Source organism: Barbus barbus, assembly GCF_936440315.1.
Source record: "Barbus barbus genome assembly, chromosome: 29".
NCBI classification, from domain to species: Eukaryota; Metazoa; Chordata; class Actinopteri; order Cypriniformes; family Cyprinidae; genus Barbus; species Barbus barbus.
In genome coordinates, this window is record NC_136757.1 from 19154771 (window position 1) to 19176013 (window position 21243).

Sequence of the window (21243 nt, forward strand, 5' to 3'; positions counted from 1 at the left end):
GTGTGATTTATGAATGCCTATCTTTGCTGGCTGCCTCCCTCTTTTTGTTGCTGTCCTGCCAGAGCTGAATTATGGAGCGTTTCAGCTTATTGCAACCTGAACAGCTCGATGGAAGGGCCAAATCTGTCTATAGCCTCTGTGTGAGGACCCCTTCAGTCTCCAGCCACTGTAATGATGACTTACCTTCAACGTGTTTTGTTACATATGTTGTGACCTGTTTCAGTTTTACATGTCATTGGAGTGTTGAGCTGGTTTTTGGAACATGGTAGCTCATTTGTTCCACTTTAGTGTCATCAGTAGGTGGTCTAGCTCAGGGATTTTAATACCTTTTGATGTCATAAACCACCATATGTGACCCTGGACCACAAAACCAGTCATAAGTAGCACAGGTATATTTGTAGCAACAGCCAACAATACATTGTATGGGTACGATTTTCCTTTTATGCCAAAATCATTAGGATATTAAGTAAAGATCATGTTTTGTGAAGATATTTTGTAAATTTCCTACCGTAAATATATCAAAACTTAATTTTGATTAGTAATATGCATTACTAAGAACTTCATATGGACAACTTTGTAGGATATTTTCTCAATATTTAGATTTGTTTTGCAGCCTCAGATTCCAGATTTTCAAATAGTTGTATCTCGGCCACAATATTGTCCTATCCTAACAAACCATACATCAATGGAAAGATTATTTATTCATCTTTCAGGTGATGCATAAATCTCAATTTAAAAAAACATTGATCCTTATGACTGGTTTTGAGGTCCAGGGTCAGATATATGACAGTCTACTTGAAAGAGAACTCCTAAAATATAAAGGCATCGATTCATTTTCTAGCATAAAGACCCATTTATACGATTATAAATGAATGGCGTTAGATGCCAATTACACTAAGTGCAAGATAGATGGTATTTACACTGTGCTAATTACTTTTATGTAAATAGTATGCAAGGCTAAGTGAAAATATAGACAGACACTATTTGTGTCATAGTGCATTATTAAGCATTGTGCAATAATTACAACACTATTTCACTTTGTGATAATATTTATTAAAATCATAAATAGATGCTGCCTTTTTGAAACCCTACTTGTCCCTATGAAATAAAAACAAAACAAAAAAAAACAAGAAGGCCAATTTGTTGTTAGTATAAATAGACACTCCAAAAATTAAAATATATGTTGAATATTATATGAAAAATAATTGCATATTTAACTTTAACTGCCCACCTCTAAAAATTATGTATGATACTATTTATACTAGTGCTTTCTTGTAACTTTATATATATGTCATGCTAAATTAATAACTTTCTGAATTAAAAAAAATATATAAAAAATGTTTGTCACCATCTAAAGCATTTTCTACCTCAGAAGAGAAGAGACAATCTACTGTACTGACATCACAACGAACAGAAAGGGAGGGACTTATTCCTGAATGTGACGAAGAGATGAAACCTTTTGAGGGTATTGCACCACCTCATGCTGTGAGAAAACTGTCCCCACTTCAGAAAGAAACGAGAGGAGGATAGAACGAGCAAACTCATCGGCTGCAAGATAAAGAGATGTTCAAGATAACTGATATCATTCTGGTGCAGTGTCACTAGAAATCATGTGCACCAGGACGATCAATTCAAAGGCCTAAGTCTTACTCTGAAAATAAATCTATACGGTTAGCGTCAATAACTTCAATTTAAAGAAATAGATCACATCATTTACTCACTCTCACAATGTTCTCCGTTCCTCACACAAGTTGTGTGGACCATCTTATATCCTTTCTGAAAGTTGAAAGCCTCAGTCCCAATTCACTGTAATTGCATGGAATAGAATGACAAGTGCAATTCTTCAGATTTTCCATGGAAGAGAGGATGTCATGTGGGATTGAAATACAAAGATAACAGTTTTTGGATGAACTGTTCTTTTAGTTATACATACATTCGGTTTGGCAGAGCAGAGTGCAGTGATTGGCTGGTATTTTAGGTGAAGTTAGAAAGGTGCACCAAAATGGCATTCTCAGTGTGGTGTTGCCATGGTGATGGAGCAGGTGTGTATTGTTTTGCTTGATGTATGAGGAAAGGTGCCCTCCAGCGAGCCAATCTGTCCTTGTGTTTCTGTCCCATCGGAGGGATGATGGATTCTGAAATATAGCAATAACAGGGCCTGATCCGATCGGACTGCTTTATGATGCAATATGAAGACGTTTTATTGGATATTTTCTCTTTTTGAAAAAGTACATGTCTGACACAATACATTGGCCAATTCTCGTGGAACTAGATTGAGCCTTGTATAGCAAACTTTGATTTAGCACAAATCACACGGCCTTATACAAACACACCTTTTATATATAATGGGGGTGTGAGCAAAATATATAACCCTCTGTAGGACTAATTGTGAATTTACAGCTCAAAAAATAATTGACTTTATATTTTACATATATTTAGGAGTAAAATCATTTTCCATCATTTGTTTTCTTCATCTGACCTTTGACCTTTTTTTTAGGGATCCATCATTTATAACTGACATTGCCCCATTAGGGTAAATTATTTTGGGCAAATTGTCTGAAACAATTAGTAGATGTTGACTTGTGCAGTATGATTGGACCATCACCGCCTGTCAGTATAGTAATGCCAATAGACATTGGCATCTTTCCTGACCTCTGGTTGTTGTATGGATCACATCTTTCAAACTGGCATACAATAATGTACCCAAATGCCTGACTTCCACAACAACCTATTCTTCATCTACTGCCCTCACGTTCATTGCTTCTATCCTGCTTGGTCCTCAACAACTTCTTTTATTACTACAACCTGATTTTCTGATGCAGTCATATCACTATCATCAATACTTTCTGAAATAAGTACAGATTTGTCTCTCCATCTTACAAAAATGAACCTAAAACACATGCATAAAGGCTATTATATTGCCCGCCAATGCTGGTCAATAGTGCCAGCTACACAAAATATGCATCCCATAATAGGACTTTGTCAATTATGCATGACACTCAGATTTTTTGGTCTCTGAGTTGTTGTTTTATAAAAGTGCATTACAAATGACAAAAAACTTTAGAAAACACATTTGACTGTACAATTATATTTTTTATAACTTGAATTTATAGCTATTTGTCTAAAATGAGCTCACTATGGAGACTTGAGAGCATGTGACCTAATGTGCTAATGTCTCCTTTACTACTTAGTTACCAAAAATGTGAAGCACATGGCTAATAAATTTAAATTTTACTGGTTGAAGGGGGTGTCATTTAACATCACTAAAATACAATTTTGTTGGTTGTACATTAATATTGTATTTTAAATGCAATTTTCTTAGCGTCATTTATAAATGACAATATCCCATAGAGGGATAAAAACACGCTCTGAAGTTATTTCCATCGGGATTTTAATGGTTTGAATCATTAGTTGACACTCATTTCCTTGCGAAACTCTAAAAATGTCAATGTGTGTGTGAGTTATGGTAAAAATATGTGTGTATGTGTGTGCGAGAGGATGGAGCTGATCCATTTTGGCCAGAAAACTGCTGCGCCCTCATTTTTTACAGAACTCAACAAAACACAAACTTTTATCTCCTCCTGCTCAAGAGATGACACAGGGGCCGGAGAAATAAGTAAAAAAGGATGCAGTTTTTTTATTTAAAAATACAGTAAGAACAGTAATATTGTGAAATATTATTATAATTTTAAATAAATGTTTTGTATTTCCTGTGATGGCAAAGCTGAATTTTCAGCAACCATGAAACCATGATTTGTCATTCAAGAAACATTTATTATTATTATTATTATCTATGTTGAAAACAGTTGTGCTGCAGATTTTCTTTGTGGAATCCATTTTTTTTAATGAGGAAAGCATGGGTTCCCAAACATTTTTTTGGTTACACTTTATTTTGATAGTCCACTTGTACACATTCTGCTAACTATGCATGCAGCTAACTCTTAATAGAGTATTAGTAGACTGTTAGTTAATAGTTAGTAGAATAAGTTGACATGAGCTGTGCTTGAAAAGTTACTTCTAGTCAATAGTATGTCTGTCGGGGAATTAAGTGTTAGCAGATATTACGCAGACAGTCTACTAATAATAATTTGCCAAAACTTAAAATAGTTGCATATTGATAGTGTGTTGAGTATCTCTTCTTCTTCTCTTCTTTGATCCCTAGCTGGCAGCTGGATGTTGTTGATAATGTTCAATTCAATTCAAGTTTATTTCGTACAGCGCTTTTCATGATACAAATTGTTGCAAAGCAGCTTTACAGAAAATTTGAAGTTTCTACGTTATATTTAGGAGTAGTTTTTTAGTGGTGACTATGGCAGAAATGTACAGTAAAAAATCATGCAGTTAGTTACAAATTACATGTAATCAAATGTTGCGATTAAACTTTGCGATTGCAATTAAACGTTGTGATTAAGCAAAAATTGGTAGTTTTATATATTGTTCCAGGGTTAGCATCATCTGAGGTCTTCTGGCGGTTGGCATCATCTCTTCTCAGGTGTTCAGTCATCTCAGATCTTCGTAAGGGTTGAGATCTTCGTAAGGGTTGTATAATAATAATAATGTAACCACCTATTCAATCCAGCAAGTGTTGCATAATCAATCGAGACCCAAATCACTCAAAACTCATTTAAAACTTGTGAAATGTGAGTAAAAATGCATCTGCTCTCTTGTAGTTAACTTATTTTGGTTATTAATTTGTCTATGCTGATATAATGGAATTGGTGGTTTCATTAATGTAAATAAGTTAATTCATTAGAACTATTCAGACTCGTTCATACCAGTATCTCCTGTGTTTGTAAGTATTTTTGAACAACTCCTTAAAATAACCAACTCAGGAGTGATTTGTTTGTGAATTGGACTACACAGGTTATGAATCCTGATTTAAAGTTTCCAATATTGGAATATTGGAATAGTTCTTTAAAGTTTCAGAGTAGTACAATGACACATACAATATTCCAAGACTGACATGCCTACCAAACATGTTCTCTTTCAGCATTGACATCTCCTAAGAATTCCATTTTATATTTGATGTCTGCTTACTGTGCACAACAGGCATTTCCACCACGACAGAATTCCATTAATATTTGGTCGAGGTGAAGCCTGCAAAACACGGATAAATGTCTGGTGGTGCACGCATGCAGACACTCGCTAACATCAATCTGTGACTGAAGCGTGCCGTTGTGCGTGGTTTAATCATGGCGACAGATCCGAGCAGATGCATTTCAGCACGCTATACAGGCTATGATCATTCATCCACACCCATCAAACCCACGGCAGCTCCGAGACGCAACTCATCCGGCTGTCATTCACAGAGATCCTGACACAGGAAGTGACTTTTACACCCCAGGAGCTGGTCCTTGCATTTGGCAAGTCCTCTTCGTCTTAACACTTCCAAACGAAACATTTTAGAAAGATTAAGCTAGTGAAGGGGTGGGATGGTGCTGTTTATTCAGGTCAGAGATGGAGAGAGCTGATACTCACAGTTATTCAGACATTAGTAAACAGCGTGGTGCGTGTGATATTCTTCATCAGCATGTACCCACACTGAAATGAATCACACTCTGGGAATTTGGTGTGGATCAAGATTAATCTTCTGTTAGCTGAGGCAGGAGATGGTTTGAAAAGAGCCTTTGGATTACAGCCGTACTCAGAGCAGAACGCTTAGAAACAACATCAAACGCTCTCTCTCCCACAAACACACACACATTTTTTCTCCGATACATCTGTAAGGGATGGAGACTGTAGAGATCAGTTATGTTGATTTCTTCACAGTCCTTTCTGGGAATCAAAAATAAAGATAAATGCTTGTCAGTTTTTGTAACTTTCACAAAATTGCCCAGATAAAATGACTAACAAATTTTGGCATGTATGCCATCATTTTCCAACAGTTATGAATTTTTGTGTTTATGCTCTTGAATTTGTCTTTATAATTATAACTGTATCATTTCCAGCTATTATTGCAAACATTTGATGAAAGAATACATTTATTGTATTCTTGCATTTTTATACATTTATTGTTTAATATTTTTTTTTAAAAAATATGTTTTTAAATAATAAATACTAAAATTAAAGAATTAGACATTTTTAAATTAGAAATGTAAGTATGAAATTATGAATTTAAATTTGTTAAAAGATATTAATTATTTATTTATTTTTCTTGACTGCTGTCCTGTCTGGGCAAGTAAAAAAAAAGAAGAAAAAAAAAGCCTACTTTTATTATACCTCATACTGTGTTGTTTCTTTGATGAAAGGGACCTATTTTTTTCTAAGCCATCAGATTTATAACTTGTGAATAATAACATTTATTTTGCTTAATAACAAATTCTGTTTTAAAATTTTTACAAAATTAAAATAAAAAATATGTATATAAAGAAAAAAATTATAAATTGAAATTCATTAAAAATGTAAATACAATACTTATATACAAAATATTTATTGTATTTAACTTACAGTATATGTTGAACCTACTGGCCTGACTGAGCAAATAAAATAAAATAAACTTAGAGATAAAGTAACATTTCTTAATTAATTAATGATAAATGATAATTAATGATAAAACTGGTGACCACCCAAAAGAGAGAGAGGTGAGCCACATCTACATATCAGAAGACGGAGACTTTGTAGTAGCCTCTTCTGACTTAGGTCAAAATTAACACCTAGCAACTACATAGTGACCCTCTAAAGAACACTCAGAACCTCTTGGCAACTTAGCATTGTGGCAGCAAGTTTTGCCTGGACAAGCACGGCTCATGCTTTTTTTTTTTCCAGAAAAAATATGCAATTTTTGAAATTATTGGGTGCTATTGGCCGACATGATTAAATAGGAAATGCAAAATAGGGCTTGTGAAATTACAAGCCTTGCACAATAAAGGACATTAAAACAAAACACATTTAGCCTGACAGCATAATAACAAGCAGACAGTGCAAATGTGTGTGAGTGCGTGTTACATGAGAGGGGTCATGCTTCCCCAAAGTGCTTGGATTAGTTGTGCAGGAGCCTTGTATTACATTTATTAGTCTAATACATGCATGGAAAGACGCCACGTCCCCACAGGTCCATCCTGGTGATGCTCAGAGATCCGGCCAGTCCCAGGAAAACAGGGGAAAGGTCACACCGGCGGAGGCATGTCTGGGAAATATGAAAATATCTCACTTGAAATTGCAATCACACAACATTCCTCCCTCCCCTCTAAGAAGAGGAATCACTATAGGAAGTGTCAGTTACGTGTCTGATTACAAAATCAGACCTAATGTAGGAATGAGAGCCACCCATCAGGCTTCATTGTGTTCTGTGTGAATGGGAGATGACAGCTGGTTGGATATATACGTGAATATTTATTGTTTTGGAGAGTCCTTCCCTCGCAGTAACTGTATATCAGCAGCTCTATCTAAACAACCGTTGGTGGAAACTGGATCTCTGGCTCTTTACTGTCATGCAGAGCTGCAAATCAGTGCTTGTTTACCAAGCCTGCTGCAGAGAAAGCTGATCTTTTGTTTAGCCATTTGATGAAGTTTGCCACAGGCTGATGTATTTAGGTCAGAACGCGTGGCTTGAATAATTTGTCCTGTAGTTCATCAGGGAAAGGATGAAGATCAGGGTTATCGTGCCAATTGTGGACAAATATTTTGGTAGTGGCGTGACCTCTGTCCTTTCGGATTGTGTTAGCATGACATTTGACATTCTGAAGCATTGTGTGTGCTAGATCAAGGCTTTTTTTTTAACAAAATGCATTTCTGGGAATGCTACACTTTTAAATTAAAGTGCAGCACATAAAAATTTGTATTATTACTGTTAATGGTATTTTCATTCTGCTTTCTAAAGACTGGTCAGAAATAATTTGACTAATAAGTGATTTCATTCTACTGTAGTTTAATTAAAAGTATAGGCGATTTTGGGCTTTTAAAGCATAAGATCCCCCCCTGCCTGCAAATCACTCTCCAAAGTCACACCTCCTCCAAAACACAAGATCGCGCACACATGCAGATCAGAGGTTAAGCAGCAACATGATGAGAGACAGTGTTGGTGGAGCATTAAACGCAATGCTGTCAGATTACCTCATGTCTCATTCACCGGTGAGAAAACATTACAGTATAAAGTGCTTATGTTGACAGGCAGGTAGGACAGCCTATCGTAGTCCTCGGGCCGAGGAATATGATTGGACGAAAATGTAATGGTTTTACGCCTTCCATGGATGATGTAAATATATATAAATACATTTAGACCACTTAACTTAGCGATTGCTATTGGGATGTGAAGAGACTTTCAACCAGCATTAAAAAAAAAAAAAAGAATCAAATCATATACCCTGCCTTGAACAGGATGAAATGAAAAGCAAATCTCCACATAGTTCCTGCACGTTCAACAAAATGTTTTGATTTTTCTGAGTGTTTTTGATCATCTGGTCAAGGTCAAACGGTTTTGATATTTGTGGTGAAGATGGCTATTCAAATTAAAATTTAAATTAAAAAAAATATTTTCAGGTTTATGCATTTAACAGTATTCTAATTAAAGTGAAATAATTCACTTGATTTCAATAATTTCACCTATTTTCTAAATATGTTATTGAACTTATAGTGAACAATTCATCGATGGATTTAAATTTCAGCATAATTTTTTTTTCCTCATAATTTTTAATCATAACTCAATCTTTAGGTGAAACGACAGACTACTCTTAGAACTTCAGTAAATTATGCACTTCCTCCATGCATTCAGCAATCAATGACTCAAGACTTTTTTTCTTTTTAGATATCCATTTTACTTATCTTTAGAAGAAAAGATCTTTTGCTACTTTCGTTTCATCGTGACTTTAAAGGTAATAAAAAAGAAGTTCTATCTAACTGCTATTAAGCTATTTTGTATATTTTAGATAATATTTTTTTTGCTTGGCTTATAAACAATATAAAATCCATTCTACAGCTCATGTTAAAATAATTTAATAATGAAAACAAACCTGTCTATAAATATCAGTCTTTCTCTCACACAGAGAGAAACATGTATGCATGAAGTATATAGCTGCCTATATAACACCAAGGTTATCATATTTGGGGATCTTACAAAATCTTTAGAGTATATTTTATTTCAACATTGATATATTATTTCTAAAGTAGATTTTATGCCAAAACTATAGAATACTGTATTGCACAGTAACGATGGAGGAGGTTCTATATCAATATTAGAGATTGTGAAATGCTGTAACAACGGATTCTAAAATAACGATGGAGAACAGTGGAAGAGTTGATGCTAGAGGATGTGCGTGTGAAGGACGGTCTGTGAAGCGGCAGGGCGTGACTGTCAGGAAGACAGCGAGAGTGACAGCAGCTCCAGTGGGCTGAAGGTATTCCAGCTCCATCTTACAGCTGCTGTCCTCGCTGTGATGAAGACATGGGCACTGCCTGCATAATCACAATTAATAGACTAACAGCTGGAACAGAGTGTGTGTGATGAAGTCAGTGAGCACAGAAGTGTGTGAAGTGCACATTTCTGCAGACGTCTGTCATATCTTCTGTGAGTGAGCGAGTGTGTGTGTGTGTTTGTGTTTGATGGCCTTTTGTCAGCTAGTCTGGAGTCTCTATGCAGCTGTCAAGGGGTGGAAGGGATGCAAGTGTGGCTGTCAGTCAGTATCCATGTATCTGTGTGTGTGTGTGTGTGTGTGTGTGTGTGTGAATAGAGAATCTGGAATGTGCTTGTGTGTGAGTGTCAGGCAAGCTAGGGATCAGAACAGCCTCATATGAATGCAGTGAGGCTTCCTTAGGAGCAACAGGAGGCAGCGTGAGAGAGAAACGCAATTTGCTTTTATGTTTCGTAATGTTTACCTTGATTTTATCACAGGTAATTGCTTTAGCAACACAAATACACTTGTCATGATTACAAAGCCTTTCAATATTTATTTTTGCCGAGTATGACAGAGAGAAATGAAAAGCTGAAGCTAATGCAAATGTAGGCGAGTAGGCGTGTTAGTACCCCGGTCACAGGAGTGACTGGAGTCCCGCTGGAGAGAGCGCCGAATCACCACTGCACCGCTAATGAAGATCTGAGCAGCGGGCTGATGGGTGTGTTGGCAATAAAGATGCAATTTCTGCAATTCAGATCTCATCATCAGTTGCTTTGTGTGCCATTCACCTGAATGTACAGCCTATTAGTTGTTTGCAGCAAAAACTGATCAATAAATAAGCGAGGGTTGTGAATGTGAGCCGGTTTGGTGTCGGCTTGATGCTTTTGTGGGGCTGTGGGATTGTCTGCTGTCTGAAGCTCCAAGATGAGATGTAAGAGGCTCTGACAGCAGGTGTTCATCTCCTGTTCTCACTCTCAACGCCCCAGAGAGGAAGCGCCCTGTCAAGAGAACCAATCAGATTAAAGCATCCCGTTCAGATATGGGCATCAGATAAGAGCGGTGACGATAGCGTTCTGTCTGACAAATATTTATCAAACTGTTAAAACTAAAATACCTTGAAATGATGGGAGAGAATATGCCGTAGTCTCTAAAAATGTTTTTTGCTGTTAGTTTAATATAGTTAAAATTAGGGATGCAAACAGGTGGACAATTTCTGGAAACTTTCCCAAAATCCCTGGAAGATTCCAAAAAATCCTGGAAAGTTTCCAAAATTTCTGGAATGTTTCCAAAATTTACTGGAAATGTTCCACCTTTTTGCAACCCTAGTTCCCTATCTGTCGGTCACTACCAGTTATGTAGTGACGACATTAGGGGATTCACTAATATCGTCACGACATAACGTTATAATGCACAATTTCTAAACATTTAGTTTCAATTGTCCAATTTATGTAAATATGTGTTACATTGGAATTTTTAGTTCCCAGAATGCTTTACATATTGCTGGATCAGGAGAATAACTGTTAGTGCAGTGTGTATTTAAATAAAGTTAAAGACCTGTTAATGTTCAGTTATGTACGAAAAAAGTTTGTCAGGATGAATTTTACTCATTGCGTCGAAGAGTAGAGCTTATTGTTAGGTTGAGGGCTTAAAAAATTTTAATACGTTTGTAGTGTTTCTTCTCTCTATGAGCAGTTGCTGTATTAATGCAAGTGGAGTGACAACCCTAGTGAAAAATAAATATACTAAAATATATTTGAAATACATCTATTTAATGCTAAGTATACTACAAATACATTTACATATTTATGTACTTAATGAAAAACCCTGCAATTGTACGTTTAGTATACTAAACTAGTAAAAATTTGCTAAATTGGAACAACTAATTTTGTACTTAATGCACTTTAATTGTGCAGAAGTAGTGATGATGTCCAACTAAAGATATACTGAAGTATATTCAATTGTTCTAAACGAAATATCTTGCATTTAAAGACCGATATTACTCAAAGATCATACAGTCCTCATCAATAGTGACATTAAAACACATTTTAGGCTTAATATTAAGAAATGTGCATTGTGCACAAGTAGGACTCCAAATAAAGTTGAACTATTATTTTTACATTAGTAAGTCTTGAGCGACATATCAATAAATATGTTAATGGATTTGAATTATACTTTGTACGAAATAAAAGTATTTTAAATATATTACTTTTTACTAGGGAAGCAACTACTTGTTCATTGTAAACATTGGCTATGCTTGCTGCCAAATCTACAATAATAATCAAGAGTTCATATTAATCAGTTTTTATAAGTCATTACTGGTGTAATGTATTAACAAACATAAGACTTTCCCTGATTTCTTTCAGCGTGTCATAGCTGTTGAATATAATCTTTACTCAACACATGGGATGAAATCATTCCAAACAAATTGAGTGCAAATTATTACCTCAGTTCTATTGAGTATATTCTATAGGTTTGGATCAAATTAAATCAGTTAGATTCGATTTGATACATTTTATATAGAATCTTATCAAATCTGAGCCCCCTTGAAGTTCCCGTCTGGTACTTTCATTGAGCTTTCCGTAGACTTCTGCTTATTGGGGTATCCATCAATATGGACAATATTTTGGCACATTGTCGTGTTGATTTCACGGCACAATCCTTTTCACCATCTCTCTCTGTCTCTCTGCCTCCTGTTGTTCCTTGAAGCATGATGGAGTGTTTTCATTTTTCATCTCGATCATCAACAGAGAATTGCTGCTCATTAGGCTTTGTTTAGCCTAGTCTTTTGATAAATGGGAACACAATGTCATATTTTATGGGAAATCATACAGCGGTCCATCTGGTAAAAATCTGGTTGGACTCTTTCATGTCTTAGTGGCGGTGTAGGACTAGTCCTGATGTTTTAGCTATCCAAATAAGATCTCATCTGGTTCAATCTATAGGAAAAAAATTAAATATTAGAGGCTGCAAACAATTCTGTTCACGAAATACAATTTTCACAAATAGCACTGGATAAATAGGACGTGAAATAAATGATTTCAAGAAACAATCAGCAGTAATATGCCAGCACACAGTGCCTTTCTTTTTTAAATGACTTTTATTTTCAATATCATTGTCCCAGTCCAAATAACACGCCATAATCATTTTACAAACATTTGATGGTGTTTATAGAAAGACAGCCCATTTCATTTTAACATCTTATTAATAGCAACTTGAGAGAGTACTAAATGTACAGATTCATTCTGATGACAGCTGCATTTACAGTGGCCAAAACACAGAGAGCTTTAGAACAAGAAAAATCAATGTCACCTGGAAATGTAACTTTACCAATACCTACAAAAAGAGAAAGAGAGAGAGACTCAAAGACACAAAATAAAAGTACACAGCACTATTTCGACACAGAGACTGCTAGTTCATACAGCATCCGTGTATGTGTTTTCATGTATGTGTTTTCTCATATATTGTGTTGTGTACTATATTCATAGATCTTATATAAAAGAAAAAAGAGGTACTCATCGATATATTAGACACAAATATAAAAAGTTAAGGTACACAAAGTACAAAGTTTTTATTTCTATGGCAACAACAGGACATGTGTCAGGTTGTTTTCGCATGGAATATGGAGCAATGTAATAAATTGTACCTGCAGCGAATCAAAAGCCAAAGACCATCTCAGATACTCCCTGACTAAGCCTCAGTAAAGAGTTTCTGGTTTCTATAAGTTTAAACGGTTTTTACGGATCTCTGTCACACAAGGAGGAATTTGGCGTAATCTCTCCTGACAGCCCTGGGCTTTTGGGGGGGACGTTTAGGAGTACGTTCTGCACCATATGAAACCTGTCATCATGAAATGTGACTCTGCAAATGTGCATCGCTTACGAAAAAAAAAGAAAAGAAAAAAACTAACAGAACTGAAGCCAACAAAGATTTGTGTCCGTAAACATTAGATACTTGCCTTTTATAAAATAACATGTTCATAGATAGATGATGCCTGAGTATAGTACCACATGAAAACAAAAAAATACAACACATGACAACAAAATAAGCCTTTACAATAAGCAGTGTGTAATTTACATGTCAACAACGAGGAGGGCTCTGATTTATAAGTATTTGTCATATAAAAAACATCATATTGCACTGGATTCAGCAGGTTTCATTCAGAGAAAGTTCCGATAGACTCAAAGTGAATGAGAAAGCACATTCAGGTGTAACGCACAGATGAAAATGGTTGTCTATTGCCCTAACCGCTGTCCCATTGGTACTGTTGTTCACTAAGACAAGCCTTACAGACTCTACAATCGGAAATGATGGGAGATGTACATAAAAAGCATGACTTGCAGTAAAATGTGCCCATTAGTGGTAAAAAAAAACAAAATGTAAAAGGAAAAAAAGCTAATTATTATTATGTGGGATGGAATGAAGATTACTATCTTCATTTTTTTCTTTAAAGATATGTTTATGCAATAATATTAAAATCCAGACAAAATAAACTGACCTATTAACACAATTTTAATAATATAATATAATATAATGTGTTTTATATTATATTACTTTCTATAAAATTGCATTTTAAACTATTCAAACATGCTTTCATAAGCTTGTCTTATGATATGGCAAACTGTTGGTAAATTACAGTAGAAGTTTTTTAAGGCGGGGCTTAGCACAAAGTCAATTAACCTTTTATTCAGCAGATTTTTGTTCATCTGATTCTGAGCTCTGTGTCAAGACTGAAGAACAAATCAACATTCCACACACAGTCAAACGCCAGACATGTTTATCAGACTCACAGCACAAATCTTCTTCTGTGCCGGCAGTCACATGGACCAGTCGTCTGTGCAGGTTTATTGTGTTTTTTTTAATTGACGTTCAGTTTATTGAGCTGTCGACTGAGGTGGTGTGGAGCTATTCTCATTCTCTGAGAGTACACCTGAAGTGTTTTTAATTTAACCAAAACAAATAAAAAATTAAAAGTTTTTTTTTTTTTTTTTTACCTCAAAGAGTCCTGTTTAGCACTTGGACTAAAAAAAAAAAAAAATCATACTCTTGAAACCCACAAAATGCCTGTAATGCATCTTATCCCATGATAGATTCCTTGTATTAAAATGTAATGCAAATGACCTGGAATTTCCAAATTATTCGAAGAATTAAAGCTACAGCAGAAACAAGTTTTTTTGTTTGTTTTTTTTTTTTAGGCTTGGCACAACAAAAATGTGTATATTTGTCTGTCTGTAACCTCTGCAGCAACTTATGCAATGTAAACAAAAAATCTGTTTGTTTTTTTTTTTCACTGATCCTGTGAAAAAATCACAAGATAGAATAGAGGTAAATATATAGAAAACACATTTACACGTGTACATAATACAGAGCTTTAGTGTTCCAGTATATAATTAGTACTTTTCTAAATACCTAACATGATTGGCCAGTGTGGTTCACATGATCTCCTAAATTGGTCAATTATAGACAATTGTGGAGGGAAAAAAAGAAAAGAGTTGACAAAACTTCATATGTATTGCTGTCTTCCGAGGATGAAAACAGTAATCACAATTCTCTACTGCTTATAAACATTTTGAGGAACATCTGAAAACCTATGATTAAATTTACTCCAAGACGTTTCACTTTCAGTGACAGACTATTGCAAACAACTATTTTCCTAGTTCACAGTGTTTGCCTTTTTACAATATGTAATTGTAACCATTAAACATCTGTTTTAGGATAAAATAACAGTTATCCTCCCTCTTATTTTTTTTACTCGTCATGTACAGAATAACTGTCCTGGTCTGTTCATGTACTGCTTCCCACAGCGGAGCTCTTTGGTCTAGTGATGCTCGAGTAGAGTTGCGATTTCAGACACACACACACACACATTCTCTCTCTCACACACACACACTAATCCAAAGTATAATTTATTCCTGCTGACTTTATCAGTAAATCAAACTGATTGGCAAGTTTCATGCTGTTTGTATATTACTGCATTTCTGATTGCTATTAAAATGATTGGCACTAGACTTTTCTGTTTCTGCTGATGGAATATTTGCCTTTGAGTCAATAGTAATAAAGTAATGTGTAATAAAATATTAGCTTAAATTAAAACATAGCATACAATGAAAGGGGGACATTCGTGGTTTTGTTGCAGATTTAAATATAGAAGTAAACAAATGAAATCAAGTTGGCACAAATTACTAGGCACAAAAGTAAAGTAACACAATATTTTGTCCTTTATGAGTCTATGCACAAGGCTGATAATTTATTCCAATTAAGCTTTGTAATTAAAGCGTAGAGGAGGTTTATTAGCTTTTTTGTAATATTTTAATAGATAATTGTGTTATTTAGGCTCGACCCACAAACTAACAAACTATCTCAGGTATCAAACACCTCTCTGAGGGTCTGTGAGTCCGTAAACATGATTAACCCGTGCATGTAATTTCTGATCAGTGATAAAAAAAAGGAAACTCAACAAGCGTCTGAAGCATGCCTTTGGCAAATCAAATAAGCTTTAAATGAATACTGAATCTGGCTTCCACATAGTTTGATAGCTTTCATTGAACCTCCGCTCGCAGATTAACAGTCCCAAGAGTCCAGTTGAATTGGGTCTGTCTGAGTCATATGTAACCTCGTTTGTATAAAAATAGAGACTATTCCTTTAAAACGGGGCCTAGTAACAATGTAGTGAAATTAAAACCTGGGTATACTATTCCTCACTGGGTTCATTTTTTTTTCTCCTCTAAATGAATAGTGCTCCATATAAATATTTTTTGGACATTTGTAACATGTTTCCTCAGCTATTTCCTCAGCTACAAAACATATTTCAAATACATATTCATACTTTTTATACAAAAACGGATGACAGATTGATATTGGGAGACAGTCACTGAAATTACTTGATGTGTCTGTAATTTTCCACAAAACTGAATGCGTCCCATCTATATATGTAGTGGCACATAATGGCATTATTGGCACAAAGTTCAGGAGAGTTTTTTCTCCACACAAGCAGACGTATCGTGTCAGAGAGTGTCCCCACGGCCTCTCCTCTCCAGCACACCCCCACATGTGCAGTAAAACACGTATATAATATATCAGCTCTAGGTATATCATCTCTAAAATGATCACATGTCTATGGAAAATAATTTGGGAGTGGTATCCATAGCACTGCATCAGTCTAGAAAAATAAACATCTTCAGTCCACTTCTAGAGAGATCCGACATTTGTACAAAACTGCCTGTTCGTCTCGCTTCCCGTCTTTGTAATTGCTTGTTGTTGATGTTCTTGTTCTTGTGGTTTTGTTTTGCTTTATTGTGTTTTAGTCTTTTGTGTTTGATTGACAGGATTTCCAATGAGATCCTGAAAGTAGAAAACATTCAATTTAAGTATTTAAATATTAAATTGATATGGCTTTTTAAATAGAATAAGAACTGAACAGTGTAAAAACAGTGCATAGTGATAATGAATAAGAACTGATAGTGTAAATAAACTACTATAAAAGCAATATAAGAAAAAATAAAGCATTAACTTACATGTTACTTTATACAACTTGAAATGTTAAAAATATATTAGTACATATAGAAATTAACCTAGATTAAGTAATTGATAACATTTTACAGTAGGTTCCATTTGTCATTAGTTAAACACATTAGTTAATATGAACTAACAATTAAAAAACTTCTGCTTCTAATATACTTCTGCATTTTTGTAATATTGATTCATGTTAAAATCAGTATTTACTAATAAGAGGGTAATTATAGTTGACAACAACCATACAAATCTGTTACTTTAAAATAAATGTTTATAAAATAAAATATTTAATTCAGCTAGTTCCCAAAGAAACATATTAGTTTAACTTGATGTACTAAAATAAAAAAATTAAAATATTAAATAAAAAATAAAAACTATGTAGACATATAAAAAACGTAATATTTTCACAATTAAAACAGAAACAGAATATAAAACTAATTCAAAATATTAATAAAAACTACCATTATATCTCATGATAGTAAAATAACACTGACTAATAGAATATTTAAAAAGTATCTGTTCATATTATTTAATGGACCTGTGCTAACATGAACTAACAGTGAACAGTAGTCTTTTTTTAACTACTGTTAACAAAGATTAATAAATACTGTAAAAATGTATTGTTTGAATAATAAATACTATAACAAATGTATTGCTCATTATATGATACCGTCACAAATTATTTCTGTAAAAAATGTTCATTGTTAGCTACATGATACCTAATATAAATGCAAGTGTTACCATTATATTAGTATTTCAATTTCACACTATATTTCTGCTGTTGGTGTATATTTTGTTTCAGCACAATTTTAAAAGATACGAGCCACAAGTCTACAACTCATTTCAGTTCTATGACTAGAGAAATATCTCTGTTGAACCCTGAGGAACTGTGATTTTCTAGTAAGTACACAAGCACTGGAAAAGCATGTCAGAATTACACCAAATAGACTTCAGAGCCATAGGAAATACAGTACGTACCAGGGCACAAATTGAAGATGTGGGCTCAACCCAAAGGTACTAAAAGGGCCTCAACAGGAGATCTCGAACCATTTCTCAGACACAAAGGCCACAGGGATTAGCTGCCTTTCAGTGGGCGACGGTCTGGAATAGACAGACAGATCAGCTCTTCAATCCTGCAGATATAAGCACTTCTGTCCCACTCCCTAATTCAAGATTCTTTTTTATGTGGCAACTGCATTATACCACAAACAAAGCGCCCACAGTTACATTTCCTCTAAACCCTCTCATCTAGGCTTTTGTATTCAGAAGCATACAGTATTAAATGAAGCAGCACTGAAATTATTCAAACAATTTAAAGCTCATACTCAGTCTCTTATAAAGACAAGGGCAATGGAAGGACAAAAAACAAGAATACACAACTGTCACAACATACTTATCTGAAAAATAATGACTCTCTGGCAGATTCAACGGATTATTTTTGAAATGCACATTAAAAGCTAAATTATTCTGTCATTGAAGATTGTAGCAGGGAAAAACATGTTAAAAGCAGCACTTTAAGAATGGTGAAACTATCACATTCTTGCGTTCAAAAACAGTTTAAATGGAACAGAATGCAGGGGTTTTAAGACCACTGACATATAAAAGTTGGGCTATTATTAACTTGACAAGCAGTCATAAATGGCTAAAAAATAACTTATAACTACAGGAAAAAACAGCATGAGACATGATGCAACTGCCAGAGAGTCTGTCTGTGTGTGGATGGCTGTAGCGGTGGTGCATTATACAGGATGAATTTAAAGATGCAACTTCTCTAAGAAAGTTTTTATATGGAAACTGTCTGTCAGCTAAAGGACAGTTCAGAAAAAAGGTACAACACTCTATTCTTACACTGTAGGCACTAAGAAAGGTTAATAAGGTTCAAAAGTTTTTTTTTTTTTAACTTTGTACCTTTATTCTGAAACTGCACTGTTATTTAAAAAATATATATATGAAAAAAGATAATTCAAGTAGAATAAGAAAAGTTTTTTTTTGCATTTTTGAAAAGTTTTGCATACTGACAACAACATAGTCAAAACGTTCCGTTCACATGGATCCGCGAAAATGACTAAAACACTGCATTATGCATACCAGTAGATGGCGATGTCACTTTGTAAAGAAACATTTCAATTTATTTATTTATTGAATATAGTTTGCATCGTGACAATACTATATTGTTTTTAAAAACTTGCACTTTGAAACTGGTTTCAAAAGATTGCATTTTTAGGAGCCGTTTAAAAAGCCATTGTCATGTAAATAAACAGCCAAAACGCATAAAAGGTTTTCCGTTTTCAGTTGTGTAAATGGGCCCTTAGTAAAAAAAAAAAAAAAAAAAGTTAAAATGGCAAACAGCCAGGGTCAAATGTGATGTGCACTTTAAACAGCATGTTATACATTAGTGCATAATGTTTCTTTTGCTCTGTTTTGGTCCAGTGTTCAAGCTTTTCAGAATGAACATTATTTCTGACAGCATTAAACCTACTCTATGTTACGAGGAAGCCAAACCCTGTCAGAATGTACGGACTGTGCTGTCAGTTCAGTCTCTTCGCTGTCCAAACTACTTGGTCAGCAGTAGCAACATCCAGCCCAGTTTTTTTTCTACAGAATATATATTAATGTTGGACTCTTGCCTGTTTCCATTGTAGGATGTCTTGTAGATGGGTGTGTGCTGGATCATCTCGTCTGTGTACACCGGTATGCCGGCCCGCACACACTCATGCGAGCACTGTAAACTGTCGTTGTAGGCGGTGAAGATGTCCACCTTACTGGGCACGCGGGCAGGCGTGAAGTCGGTCAGGTTTTGACAGCTCTCCTCTTGCTGGTTGATCTTTCTCTGGTGGCTGCTGTGTCGGCCATTCCCGGACTGCGCACAACTACAAAAACACGCACCAAATTCACAAAGCCAACATAAAATCATACCTTGAACCACCGTGTCTGTCCTACATTTAACATGGACTGGGGAGGCAGACACAGACAAATATAGCTCTGCTCAAAACCTAGTGAGTCTCCTCGCTGTGTATTTCCTAAATAGGTATTCTGATTGAAATAGAACCTCAAAAATGACTGATCTGAAATGCTCTACATAGTGCAGCAAAATGACTCAACAAAAGCTGATTTCAATGTAACAACATGTGAAGATCAGCTCGATACTTTAGCATGAATTTACATAGTACACACAAATTTGGGGTAAAATAGTGTTTCTACTGATTTTTTTCATTTTCAATTATTTTATGTAATTTTATGTATTTTTATTCTTGAATAATGAACCTTTCTCTTGTATCTGTAAAACGCTCAGTTTCTATTTGCTTTATTTAAAAAAAATATATATATATGTTACTACCAATTTTTCTGCAATATTTTGGATAATGAACATTTAGTTTTTTAATTATTTATTTTTTAATTATTTTTTATTAATTAACAATTTATTAGTACTATTTTATTAAGATTTTTCAGAAATAATTTTCTGAATTTAATTAATCTTGAATAAATAATATTTATCTTAAATCATTTATTATTATTATTATTATTATTATTATTATTATTATTATTAATACAACTACTGCTGCTACCACAACCAGTTGCTTAACAGTATCTTGGACAATGAACATTTGAGTTTTGAATTATTTATTAATTATAAAAAGATTTTAGATTTTTAACATTTTATTAATATTTTTAATACCAATTTTTTAGGAATAATTTTTAGTATTGAATGAATATTGAATCATGAAAATTACTTTTGCATATGAAAAACAGTCAGCTTCTAATTATAAAAAAAATGTAATAATGTTCATTATTATTATTACCATATTTCAGCAGTATCTTCGATAATAAACGTAATTATTACATTTTTATCAGTATTATTTAAATTTTTAGCATTTTTAAAAATAATTTTCAGAATCTTGAATCATGCACATTTCTATTGTATCTGTGTCTAATTATTATTATATCCTTCAGGGTGGCCTGGGGAGGGGAGGTATCCAAACCACATCAACTGGTCACTGGAGTTCCTCAGGGATCGGTTCTTGGACCCCTCCTCTTCTCCACATACACTACATCACTGGGTCCCATCATACATGCACATGGCTTCTCCTATCACTGCTATGCCGATGACACACAGCTCTATCTCTCTTTTCAACCAGATGACCCAACGGTAGCTGCACGGATCTCAGGCTGCCTGGCGGACATCTCGGCGTGGATGAAAGAACATCACCTACAGCTCAACCTGGCAAAGACGGAACTTCTGGTCTTCCCTGCCACTCCGACTCTACAGCATGACTTCACGATTCAGTTAGGCTCATCAATGATTACCCCATCAACTTCGGTCAGAAATCTTGGTTTAATCTTTGATGACCAGCTGACCTTCAAAGAGCACATTGCAAAGACTGCTCGATCCTGCAGGTTTGCACTA

The 21243-nt window shown here is 34.7% G+C and overlaps 2 protein-coding genes across 2 annotated transcripts in view; both read right to left on the bottom strand.

Annotated features, from left to right (window-relative positions):
• The window catches only part of LOC306849709 (uncharacterized protein), a 919849-nt gene that overhangs the window by 572621 nt on the left and 325985 nt on the right, over positions 1-21243 (bottom strand). The window lies entirely within an intron of this gene.
• The window catches only part of LOC306849103 (adherens junction-associated protein 1-like), a gene marked incomplete at its 5' end in the record, with an annotated part of 112568 nt that continues 109141 nt past the window's right edge, over positions 17817-21243 (bottom strand). The window contains 2 exons of the mRNA XM_079383952.1: positions 17817-17939; positions 19466-19708. Coding sequence (XP_079240078.1) covers positions 17867-17939; positions 19466-19708 — 316 coding nt within the window. The 3' untranslated portion in view covers positions 17817-17866. The remainder of the gene's footprint in view (positions 17940-19465; positions 19709-21243) is intronic.